Source organism: Neomonachus schauinslandi, chromosome 6 (genome assembly GCF_002201575.2).
Source record: "Neomonachus schauinslandi chromosome 6, ASM220157v2, whole genome shotgun sequence".
NCBI lineage: Eukaryota > Metazoa > Chordata > Mammalia > Carnivora > Phocidae > Neomonachus > Neomonachus schauinslandi.
In genome coordinates, this window is record NC_058408.1 from 85,887,540 (window position 1) to 85,900,210 (window position 12,671).

At 56.4% G+C, this 12,671-nt stretch overlaps 1 protein-coding gene across 1 annotated transcript in view; it reads left to right on the forward strand.

Annotated features, from left to right (window-relative positions):
* The window catches only part of AGT (angiotensinogen), a 12,146-nt gene extending 1,090 nt beyond the window's left edge, over positions 1 to 11,056 (forward strand). The window contains exons 2-5 of the mRNA XM_021696156.1: positions 3,306 to 4,157; positions 7,547 to 7,814; positions 9,403 to 9,547; positions 10,320 to 11,056. Of these exons, the coding sequence (XP_021551831.1) occupies positions 3,329 to 4,157; positions 7,547 to 7,814; positions 9,403 to 9,547; positions 10,320 to 10,511 (1,434 nt within the window). The 5' untranslated portion in view covers positions 3,306 to 3,328 and the 3' untranslated portion in view covers positions 10,512 to 11,056. The remainder of the gene's footprint in view (positions 1 to 3,305; positions 4,158 to 7,546; positions 7,815 to 9,402; positions 9,548 to 10,319) is intronic.
* Positions 11,057 to 12,671: the final 1,615 nt, after the last annotated feature.

A 12,671-nucleotide genomic window follows, 5' to 3' on the forward strand; every position in this document is an offset into this window, starting at 1 on the left:
ATATATATATATATATATATATATATATATATATATATATATATATATATATCAGCGAACAAAACAGAGCAAGGACCCCACTTTCACAAGGTTTGCCTTCACGGGGGAAGAGACCGGCAATGAACACTAAACGTAAATAAATACATTAGAATTAATTATTTCATAAGGTGGTCAGTGCCGTCGTGAAAGGAAGTAAAGCGGGGTGAGTGAGTTCAGGGTGGCAGGCGTGGTGGGGACAGTTGCAGTGTGAAATGGGGTGTCATGGAAGCCTTAGCAGGATGAGACGAGTCGGTCCATGGAAAGCATGGAAACACTGCCTGGCCATACAGGCATTAGAACAGTGTTGGCTGCCGGTCTACCATTTCGGGAAGCTATGGAACCACAAGGAGTAGGGACACCGAGAAGCAGGGAGGTGGAGAGAGAGACTGAGCAGGGCTGGTGGAGGAGGGCAGATCCACAGGTGCCTGGAGCCCCCATTTATTCTCGGGCCCTGGCTGTGTGCTGACTTAGGACCAGCCAGCCCAGCGGCCACTGATCCCAGCTGAGAACAACAGCAGTCTCTGCCCCGACAGTGACCGTGGAATTGCTTCACCCCAGATGGTGCCCACGCCACGCGGGACTGGCAAAGCAGGGAGGGGGCTGTCCTCCCCTGCATGGCCCCAGCCCGGGCCTGGGTGCTGGTACTGTAAGATTTCTCCAGCCCTCGGCTTCTGCAAGTTTCCCCTGATAACTCAGTGTGCTTTGGCATGAGCAGGCAACAGAGGCCTGTCTGGACAGGAAGGAGAACTTTCTGTTCCATTTTTGTATGTCGTGTGGCTTCTCATGAGAACAGTGCTTGAGTCAAATGCACGGGGAGGAGGGCGAAGCGGTGGCCGAGGTCAGAAGTCAAAGTTCCTTTGGTATTTGATGACCAGAGCAGAACTAAACACACAACGCTTTTAAGTTGAAAGCAGGTGCAGGTTACCAGAGCCGGGACAGGAGTGCAAGGTGTCAACAGAAGGGGATAACTGGGTATGCGTACGTGTGCTGGAAAGACAGTGGTGTCAAGGTGACCTTGAGTTAGTGGAGACATACCTCAGTTCCAGGGATGCCTGAGGATTAGGATGGGAGCACGAAGAACTAAGTTGGTCCACGTCTTCACCAGAAATGAGGGAGATATCATGGAGATGATTGGAACCAAATGAACCCATACAATGAACATGGATCCCCCTCAATTGCAAAGAGTTAGACAGTGGAATAAGTTAGCAGAGCCAGCCCAAGAACCTTGTCTTCCAGGACCGCAGGCTACTCTGTGTGCCTCATGTCTGGAGCAGAATCACAGGGCTCTAGAGAAGGGTGCTGGAGATCCTCCTGCCAACTCTAGAGACCCATGTCAAGGGCAGAGGATTGTTCTACTCCATGGCTGCGCATCGGACTCACCTGGGAAGCTTTAAAAAAAAATCGATACCCAGCCCCAGCACAGACCAACGCCATCGGCTATTGGTGAGAGGTGTTGGTGGGGCTGGTGTTGAGCTCCATGGGGGCTCCACCATGTAAGACATAGTTGCTGGCTGGTTTGGGGCATTGGGACAGGTGGAAACACGAGGGCTTTAGGCTGAGCCTCTGGTGCTCAAAGCTAGCTGTCTGGTAAGGCCATGGGGAGGCTGAAAAATCCGTTCCCAGGCCACGTCTCAGGGCCATTTTAACTGACATCTCTGGGGGTGAGACAGACTTCCACAGTCTCTAGGGCTTCCCAGGTGAGACCAATGGGAACCGGGGCTGGGACTGACCGGTGAGAGTAAACGCAGGTCTGAATTGCATCTGTTACATGCTTGCTGTGTGAGCTCGGGAACTTTTCTTCAGGCCTCAGAACCCCCCGCCGCCTCCTGTATCTGCAAAGAGGTGAAACACTTCCTTCCTTGCCTGAACAGCGCAAGGACTAGATTGGGTAATCTATGGGCAGGGGCTTCTGGGAACTCTCACATACTACCCAGTTATAATATCTCTATTCTTAAATTAGGCACCTTGTCTGGGAAATGAGATGTATATTTCCTGGTTGATACTACACGTTCCATCTTTCTTGCCAGGCCAATTTATAACATAGGAAAAACCTGTGTGTGTGTTAGTCTTGTATTCCAAACTGGTTTCCCACCTACCCTGGGGCCAGGAGGCCTCCTGGAGACTGGTGGTCTGGTCCACGGCTGGTTTTCTAGGGCAAAACTCACAGCCAGGGGTATGTGATTGCATAAGTTTGCTCAGGCTGCCTTATCAAAGTCCCACAGACTGGGTTACTCCAACGACAGAAATCTGTCCTCTCATGATTCGGGAGGTGACAAGTACTGGGATAACCTCCATGTCACACATAGGCTGCAAGTCCGAGATCAAGGTGTTAGCAGGTTTGACTTCTTCTGAGGTCTCTCTCCTTGGCTTGTAGATGGCCATCTTCTGTCTTCCCAGGGTCTTCCGTCTGTGTGTGTCTGTGTCCTAATCTCCTCTTTTAAAAGGGACACCAGTCAGACTGGACGAGAGCCCATCCCAATGACCTCGTTTAACCTAAATTACCTCTTTAAAGACTCTGTCTCCCAATATAGTACATTTTGAAGTAGTGGGATTTAGGGCATATGAAGTTAAAAACTTTAAGGCAACAAGGGAAATTTTTTTTTAAGTTTTAAAATTAAAGTTCCTTTAAAATAAGATCAAATGTTTCCATATTACTCTTTAAAAAAAAAAAGGTTTTATTTATTTATTTGAGAGAGAGAGAGCAAGCACGAGCAGGGTGGGAGGTGTGCGGAGAGGGAGAAACGGGCTCCCCGCCGAGCAGGGAGCCAGACCCAAGGCTCGATCCCAGGACCCTGAGATCATGACCTGAGCATAATTATTGACTAAAGCATATATCACTGATTAGCACAAGGTAAAAAATAATATCAGCCATTCACATATTCTTGAAGAGAGGCGCTTACAATATTTTGTGAAAACATTTGTGTACATTTTTACCTGACGTAATGGACAATTTCGTATTTCTGTTTAAAATCTACCAATGTCTTCATATCAAGACATTCCCCCATTATAAAAATCAGACAAAACAAAACCAACCCCAAAATAAGCCCCCAAAAGGCCCAGCTCAGCCCGCAACAGTGTGCTGTGTGTGGATCACAGAGATATTTTCCTCAGAGCTTTGACTCCATTGCTTCTCTTCGAAATGTGTAGACTCGGATAGATTTCTCCTGGATTAAATGACCACGGGGAATATTGGGACAGCTGAAAGTCTGGCTGGAGGGCACTTACTCACTTGGTAATCTGTCGCCCTTCGTGACCTGATGTTTCAGGGAAGTGAGCGCCCCTGTCAGAGATGGCTCCTGCCGGGGTGAGCCTGGGGGCCACCGTCCTCTGTGTCCTGGCCTGGACCTGCCTGGCCGCCGGGGACCGGGTGTACATACACCCCTTCCACCTCCTCGTCTACAGCAAGAGCAGCTGTGAGCACCTGGAGAAATCCAACACGGAGATGCCCAAAGACCCAACCTTCACGCCGGTCCCGATTCAGGCCAAGACGTCCCCTGTGGACGAGCAGGCCCTTAGAGAGCATCTGGTGCTGGCCACTGAGAAGCAGGAGGAGGAAGACAGGATGCGGGCAGCGAAAGTGGGGATGATGCTCAACTTCTTGGGCTTCCACATGTACAGGGTGCTGAGCGAGTCCTGGAGCACGGCCGGCGGGACCGTCCTGTCCCCAACGACTCTCTTTGGCACGCTGGCTTCTCTCTACTTGGGCGCGCTGGACCCCACGGCCAGCAGACTGCAGGTGTTCCTGGGCGTCCCCGGGGAGGACCAGGGCTGCACCTCCCGGCTCGATGGCCACAAGGTCCTCTCCGCCCTGCAGACCATCCAGGGCCTTCTGGTCGCCCAGGGGGGCGCTGACGGCCAGTCCACACTGCTCCTCTCCACGGTGCTGGGCCTGTTCACAGCCCCGGGCCTGCGCCTGAAGCAGCCCTTTGTGCAGGGCCTGGCTCTCTTTGCCCCGGTCACCCTCCCGCGCTCTCTGGACTTGTCCACGGACCCGGATCTTGCTGCAGAGAAGATCAACAGGTTCACGCAGGCAGTGACAGGGTGGAAAATGGACAGACCCCTGTCAGGAGTCAGCCCAGACAGCACCCTACTTTTCAACACCTACGTCCACTTCCAAGGTAAGGCAAACTCCGGGGGTGCCGCTGGGCTGGTGCCAGAGGGTGACAGTTCTCTGTGCCTGTGGACTTAATGTCCAGCACTCAGCTCAGCAGGGCCGGGCCTTGGACACATGCAGGGTAGCGAACATGAGGAAGTACCTGGGAGCCGCTCTCAAGGAGCCGGAAGTAGCTGCCCAATGGGCTCCTTGGATGAGTATCCGCCTACCCCCCTCCTGCTCTACTATGTGCAGCTCCTATAGGACATCCTTGTACTCTGATCATTGATGCCCTTGTGATGTGGTAAATTGGTGCTCCTGCCTCTAGAAAAAAGCACAGTGACTTCCTCACGATGGCACAGCCACAAGTCGGGGTCTTGGGATCCAAACCCACACCTCCCGGCCCTGTAGCCCAGCTCCACGCTCAGGAGGGAGGGTTCTTTTCTCTGGAGAAGCTCAATGTCCCAGCAGAAATAACCAGTTTGTTTGCTTACACCACTTTCATGTTGGGAGGGTCATTACCCCTACCCACCCCCAAATCCCTGCAAAGATAGTTCACTCATTCAACAACTAATCGCTGACCATTTATTACGTGCATGCCCCTGAGCTGGGCATCCCAGAGGGGCCGGGGAGGAGGTATGCAGAGGTCCCGACCCCAGGTTGCCTATTCAAGTTCAAGAGGGGAGATAGATCCCACAGGCGAATGCCCCCAGCTACAGAGCTCTAGGCAAAATCGCCCTGGGAAGGCACTCTGGTGGTGCCAAGCACTGAGAGGAGAGAGGGTCACTGGGGAGAGGACAGAGGCCTGGTGGCAGGCGAGGGGAGCGGGGCTGCGGAAGAACAAACGTGTGAGCAAGCCTGGTGAGTTGAGGGCCAGAAACCAGAGCAAGGGTGGATCTGTCTGGCCAGAGCTCAGAGTGGATGTGGCCCGTGGAAGGCAGAGCCCGAAAGATGGGTCGGGCCAGATTTTGGAAGGGCGGTGGGTGGCGGAGCAGGCAAAGTGTTCTGGTCAGAGGGCATCCAGGCGGCCGGGACTGTGTGCCTTGGAGGCAGGGCGGGTCCCCGGAAGGTGAGGCAACAGGCACGCTGTCCTGGGAACACATACTAAGGTAGAGGCTCTGCAAACCGATGGGTGGGCCGGGGAGGGTGCGTTTGCGAACCAAGTGAGCCCGCAGCCCAGAGATGAAACCAGAGACAGGGAGGTTTAATAGACAATGACTACTTTCCTACTCTGAAAATATCCTGGAAGTCTGTGAACTGCCACGGTGAAGGACCTCCTGCCTGTTTTGGGTGCAGGAGGAAGATGCGAGACCCAAGAACAGAGTCCAGCACAGGCGCCCTCCAGCGGAGGGTGGCCGCCCCCTGTGGAGGACAGAGGGGACTCGTGGGCTCAGCCCGCCGTTCCTAAGAGGAGCCCCAGGAGGAGAGCTCACTGAGAAAGTCCTGCCCCCCAAAAAGGAAAGCTAGAGAGTCACAGGGGCCTGGACGCTCGGCCAGCCCCACCATGCCTCACCCTCTGATCTTGCTCCCTGATCTTTCTGTGCCTCAGTTTCCATCAAAGAGAGATGCACCGCCCCTCCCTGCCCTCCACCGCATGCCCGCTTATGAAGCCGCAGGCTGTCTGGGGAGCTCTAAGTTCCCCTTTGGTAGTGATGTTCTATTACCACGACCTCAGTGCACAGCTGGATGTTCCTGGCTGGCAGAGACTCGGGCACTGGGAGCCCCTGAGCAGCAGGGCGCCCTTTGCCCAGGCCGTGCGGTCATCCCGAGCTGGCGCTGGCTCTGGCAGATTCCACAACACCAGTTGACTTAACCTTGAGAGATTTACTTAAGCTCTGGGTGAGGATAGTGTGCTGTGCTTTTCAGCTGAGCAGATAGGACAGGACAGACACCTCTTTCAGATTCTCATGTCTTTCTGTTCTGGTGGGAAGAGATGCAGACCTTTCTTCCCCTAAATGAACAAGTCCCCGGCCAGGCCTGGTGGGCCAGCGCTGAGGGCCCCCCGGGGAGCCGGGCAGGAAGGACCCTGAGGCTTCTTACTCCTGTCTCCCCACAGTCTCTGAGTGTCAAAGAGCAAGAGGACGCTGGGTCCACCAGTCCCTTCTCCTCAGACCCAGGCCTGGGGAAGGCAGCCCGTCCAGCCCCCTCCCCGGCACCTGTCCCTCCAACCCCCCCCCCCGCCACCTTGGAGACTTCTGCTCCAGGAAAAGGGAGCCCCGGCTCTTTAACGGGCCTCTACTCAGACCCCCAGCCAGCCGGCACCCGGGGGCTGCTCTGTGACAGACTGCCCTTCACCTCATCCTCCCAGAAATAGCCCCAACATGGGTGACTGAGCTCTCAAGGTGACTGAGAAGAGCACAGTGCGGGGTGGGGTGGGGGCTGTGCCGGGGCTACAGTCAGGGAGAGGCCCCCAGGGACAGGGCCTCAAGGAGGCGTCCGCCCCTCCTCCCGTGACAGCAGAGCCAGCCCCTGCGCAGCCCCAGGAGGGAGGGCACCAGACAGGGCTCCCCCTCCCCGCAGGGCCCAGGGCAAGCTTGCAGGGAGCCGCCGGTCACACCAGGTCATATGTCTGTCCCGGGCAGCACGGAGGCCTGAGACGTGGAGGCCGCATTGCAGGACATGCGTGCTCAGCCCTGCGTCCCGACACGAGAAGGGGAGACTGCCCTTGCAGCTGGCCCTGCTCACAGATTGAGAAGTGGGCACGCCCCGAGGCTGCGTAGGGCCATGAGGCTGCTCTGGGTGACACTGTGATGGTGGACACACATCACCGCACATCTGTCCAGCCCCATGGATCATACGGCCCCGAGAGTGGGCCCTAATGTCAACCCTGGACTCTGGGGGACAATGATGTGTCCGCATAGGGTCATCAGTGTTAACAGATGTCCCATTCCGGTGGGGGTGTCGACGTGCGGGGGGCTGTGCGTGTGGGGGGCGGTGGGTAAACGGGAAAACCCTATGCCTTCCTCTAAAGTTCACTATGAGCCTGACTTCTCTAAAAAAAAAAAAAATTAAGTTATTTAAAAAGAAGCCAGTGAGTGTGGCGGACCGCAGGCTTTGGGCCAGGACAGATCTGGGGTGAGTTTACCCGGTCAGTTCGTAGTGGCCTAAGTTCCCTAAGGCCCTGGTTTCCTCTGTGGGCCTTACAGTGACAGGTGGTGTGGAAGATGTCTTCAGTAGCTGGTGTCGCCGTCGTGAACTCAAACGGTTGGATGCTGCAGGAGGAAGACTTGGCCGGCCCTTGGGGTCGTGGGTCGGGCTGGCAGAGCGCTGGCCCAGTGGCCTGGGGTGTGCCGAGAGGAGGCCGGGGCACAGGCCGGGCTTCAGCTCTGTCTGTGGTGTCCCCAGCCCACAGCCCACCCGCCTGCCCCTGCCTCGGCTGACCCGTCCCTCCTGCTCTCCTCTCTGGGTCTCCAGGAAAGCTGAAGGGATTCTCCCTGCTGGCGGGGCTGCAGGACTTCTGGGTGGACAACGCCACCTCGGTGTCGGTCCCCATGCTCTCAGGCATGGGCACCTTCCAGCACTGGAGCGACGCCCAGAACAACCTCTCCATGACCCGTGTGGCCCTCAGCAAGAATGCCTGCCTGCTGCTGGTCCAGCCCCACGACGCCTCGGGCCTGCAGAAGGTGGAGGCGCTCACCTTCCAGCACAACTTCCTGACGTGGGTGAAGAACCTGTCTCCCCGGTACGGCTCGCGGGACACCACCTGGCACCTCTGGGGCTGCTCCCCCTGGGATGTGGGGGGGCTGGGCCCATCCTTCTGCCCAGGGCGGGAGGGGACGTGGGGTGGGCAGATGGGCCGGTGTTGGCTGAGCCCCAGGCACAGGACGGGGAGGGGCCGGGTGGCCCTGCTGTTCCTGAGCAGAAGGCCGGTGAGTTCATGCATCATCCCTCCAACCATCCGCTGACCTAGCTCTGCAGGTATGGTCTCTTTCTGGGCCCAGGAGAGGCAAAGGAGTGGGGAGCGTGCTTGCCTTGGGCTTGGGCTTACCCACTGGTTTTGGAGGACTGCATTTCAATCTGCCATGGGGGTGGGGGACTTTTTGATGCCACCCCCCCACCCCCGTCCTCCCCCACCCACAATCAGCTGCATTCCAAGAGCTTGTTGGGGAGTGGCTTTCGGGAAGGGTTTGCACCCCCTTGAGACGCCTGGGGGAGGGGCTCTCCAACTCTGGCGGGAAGAAAGCCATTCCCCTCCACTGGGGCGCTACACCTGACCCGCATCCGCGGCCCAGAGCAGTGGGGTCCGGAAACCTGCTCCGAGACCGGCACTCAGGGGCCCACTGGCCTCCTGAGGGCAACGCTCCTTTTTAAATCAGTTTTTGTTGCGCTGACGGTAAACACCTAACATCAAGTTTACCACGCGAACCATCTGTAAGCGCACAGTTCAGTGGCATGGAGCATACCCACGCTGTGTGCGTCCCTCGCCACCATCCGTCTCCAGATCGTTTTCATCTTCCCAAATGGAAACACGAACTCCCCGTTCCCCCTCCCCCAGCCCCTGGCCGCGGCCGTTCCACCTCCAGGCTCTGTGAACCCGTCTGTTCTAGGACCTCAGATGACTGAACTGTGACGGGCTTACTTCGCTTAGCGTGATGTCCTCAGGGTTCATCCATGTGGCAGCATGGGTCGGGATTTCCTTCCTCTTAAGGCTAATATTCCATTGTGTGGACAGACATGTTCTGTTTATCCAGTCATCCATCAATGGACACTTGGGTCACTTCCACCTTTTGGCTATTGTGAATAATGCTGCTATGGACGTGGGTGTACTGTAACTCTCGTGAAGGTTTGGCATGTCACTGGAAACATCCACGGGCTCTCAGGAAGCCAAAGGAAGGCAGAGGTCCTACAGGAAGGTCAACTGAGTTGGTGTAAGCAACCTGGCCGGCACGGAGAGCGACAGGACATTCCTCCCATCGCTCTCCCCTCCACGGGGGTTTCTATGTCAAGAACACCATTGAAAGGTGGCTAGTAAGACACGATGCATTATTTCAGAGAAGAGTAGTTTACAATTATCCAGGTAATACAGCTTCAATGCAGCCAACGGAAAACCAGAGCAGAATGAAGAACAGGCAACAATTCATTGTCAAACCCCCAGAAAGCGCTGCTTTAAAGGTACATCCTTCTCATAGTACTTCCAAGGACATGAAAGTTTTTTGTTGTATTTCGTTGCTGACGAACTTTTCCCGAGACAGCCTAGCTGGGTGAGGGGGCCCCAGGGCCTCAGAGGGGGAGCCACCCGGGCCCTTCCTAAGTGTGCGTCCTCCCCGCAGAGCCATCCGCCTGACCATGCCCCAGCTGACACTGCGAGCCTCCTATGACCTGCAGGACCTGCTTGCTCAGGCCAAGCTGCCCACCCTGCTGGGTGCCGAGGCGAACCTGGGCAAAATCAGTGATGACAGTCTCAGACTCGGAAAGGTACTGTGCTGGCGGTGTCTGTCTGGGCCCGAGTAGATCCCGTGTGTTCACAGGGTGGGAGGTGTAGACCGGAGGGACACGGAGGGAGCTTCTGGGAGGCAGGCAGGGGAGGAGGGGAGGAGAGCATGGCTAGGTGAGTGTGCACCCGGGGTGGGAAAGAAGTGACCAGAACTTTCTGGAGCTTTCCGGGGACAGGTGGAGAGCTGCAAACCCTTCCTCACCATGTGTCCTTAGCTCTGCCCAGCCTGGCCTAGCCTCGGGGTCCTTCCCAGATCCCACAGCAGGGCCAGGACTCAGGCCCTGAGCGCAGAGCAAGTGTCCGGTGCCAGAGAGCTGCCTGCTTCAGGGAACACTCCGCAGTAGGCAGATGGTCCCTCTGCCACGTGGAATGAGGCATCCCTGCAGCCGGGGGGCCTGGATGCACTGGGCACTGTGCTGGGTACTGGGCAGAGGGGGGCCCTTCACAGTTCTGACCTCGGAGATCACTGCTGGGGGGCGTGAGCCCTCTTGCTAAATTAGTGGGATGAACCAAGCACTGGTGGAGCACAGCCGAGGGGCCCAGGGTGCTTCCCTGGACGGCAAGGTGGGAAATGGAGACCGGTGGGTTGGAGGGACTCTTTGGGAGGAGCTATCATGTGAGTTGGGCCAAGAGGGAGTCGTCTACACTGAGGGGCATGCATGGTGCGGGCAGGCTGGAGAAACCGCTGTCCTGCACCATCTCCCTGGGCCCCGAGGGCCTTCGGGAGCCGCCCCAATGCTTGCTGCTTTGCAGGTGCTAAATAGCATCCTTTTGGAACTAAAAGCAGACGAGGGAGAGCAACCCACAGAGTCTGCCCCGCAGCCGGATGGGCCCGAGGCCTTGGAGGTGACCCTGAACCGCCCGTTCCTGTTTGCCATTTACGAGCAAGACTCCACGGCCCTCCACTTCCTGGGCCGTGTGGCCAACCCACTGAGCGCGGTGTGAGGCCTGGCCCGCCACCGAGACGCACTTGTCACCGTGAGCAGGCAGGAGCCCACAGCAGTGCCGATTTGTCACCCGTCTTCCACTCTGCCTTCCAGTGAGTCAGCTTGGAGCTGGAAAGAAGCCGTTGTCCTCCCTTCTAACGAGCAGCAGAACCTGTGGGCAGAAGGCCTCCCGGGTTCTTAGGTTTATCTTGGGCCATGTTGGGGGGGGTGCCAAAAACCGGAGTTTAGCACAGGACAACTGTTCAGGAAAAAGTCTGAACAGACCAACTGGTCCGTGAAACCAAAAAGTGTTTCCTTTTTATCAGAGAACAGAAATTGGGTTTTACAGTTACACAGTTTTCACTGCCCTGGGTGCACGTTTGGCTAGGGAATGTGAGCGGACGAGCTGCCGTCCCCACGATGCCTTAGCCTTTGTTGGTTTCCCGGTCTTCTTTCCCAGGATCCTGTGATCTTTGAAAAACACAAGCATCTGAATTTATGTTAGAATGTAATACCATGGCTGATTATCCCTTGTGTTATTAATAAATGTCTTGCAACAATAAACAAAAAAGAAAAATTCTTGGGGCGCCTGGGTGGCTCAGTTGGTTGAGCATCTGCCTTTGGCTCAGGTCATGATCCCAGGGTCCTGGGATCGAGCCCCGAGTCAGGTTCCCTGCTCAGCCCCTCCCCCCACTCCTGTTCTCTCTTGTGTGCACTGTCCATAAATAAATAAAACAAACAAATAAATAAAATCTTGAAAAGAAAAATTCTTTCACTTAGCAGCAAAACAAAAACCTGCCATTTAGCTGACAGACCATACACACCAAGTCCTTTCTAGGGCTTTGAGCTGTATTTTGGGTGGAATTTCCAGGGAAGGTGTGGGCTGGTACTTAGCCATCATTTGGAGAAGTTTGCTTCTGGACGCTTCCATCCTTAAGCGGCAGGTGGGTGCGTGGGGGAGGCCCCATGCCCCTACATGCAGCCGGGAAGGAAGGGGGCCGACGGTCACTTCTTCCTTTCCGGGGACACAGGGTTAGATCACTGTTGCTGATGACAGTGAAGATGTTCCCTGACATACAGAAAGCACCTTCTCTGGCTCCCTCCGCAGACGCTGAAATCACTAGGCAGGCTACGGACTACGGTGCCCACCGACGAGGGCCCAGGGGCGTGCGGCAGCCGGGCAAGCGTCCGGGGGTGGGAGTGGGGATGACGGTTTCCAGGTTGAGCCAGGTCTTTCCCGTATGCGGTGTCAGTGGTGTGAGCAGAAGCGTCCGTGTTCCGCTTAACGACGACTGTGCTGCCCACAGTCCAGAGGGGACCGAGCGTGCTGTGCGGACGAGAGGCAGGCCCGCGATGCCCTCCGAACCTCAGTGTCCCCCTCACGTAACCAAGCACCCAGCTGGTCCGGCATACACCTCCCTGTTCCGAGGTCCAGGGGACAGCTGGGCCACACATGAGAGGGGGCATGGTGGGTGCCTAGGAGCATGTGTTCCAGAGATGGACCGGCTGAGCTGGAAGCCCACGTCCAACACTTACTGTGACCCAGAGTGGGTGACTTCCCCTCTCTGGGCCTCCCTGCCCTTCTGTGCCACTGTGGGAAATCCTTGAATGGATAAATGAGAAATAACCACCAACATATCAGGGGCCATCAGTCCATAAAAACGTCATGACCTCTCCCCTGTCTGGAAGTCCCGTTCCATAAACCTGCAGCAGGACAAGGATCCTGCCCTAGGGCCTCCAGAGGGAGCACCGCCTGGCCAGCGCCTTGATTTGGGTCAGTGAGATCCGTCTTTGCCGTCTGGCCTCGGAACCGTGAGAGAATCAGTTTGGGTTGTTGTAAGCCACTGCGTTTGCGGAAATGTGTTACAGCAGCAAAGGAAACATGCAACAGCCTGGCGCACACACTCAAGCCTGTCTCCTAACGGCACCGTGGGGGGACCTTCAAGGCCCACGTTCCAGGCCCTTCAAGAGCCTCCCCTTTGGGATCGTCTTCCAGGTGCTCCCCCCATCCATTACAGAGGACCACCGACCATACAGGGACAGGGCTGGCACCTGGGGAGCGGAGAAGGTGAAACGTCCCAGGGGAAGCTTCTGGGAAGGGCTTCAAGTTTGTGAGCGTTTCGGGGTGCAGGCAGCACCCATCCCTGTCTTTAAAGCTGCAGGTGAAGCTTTCTGCTGG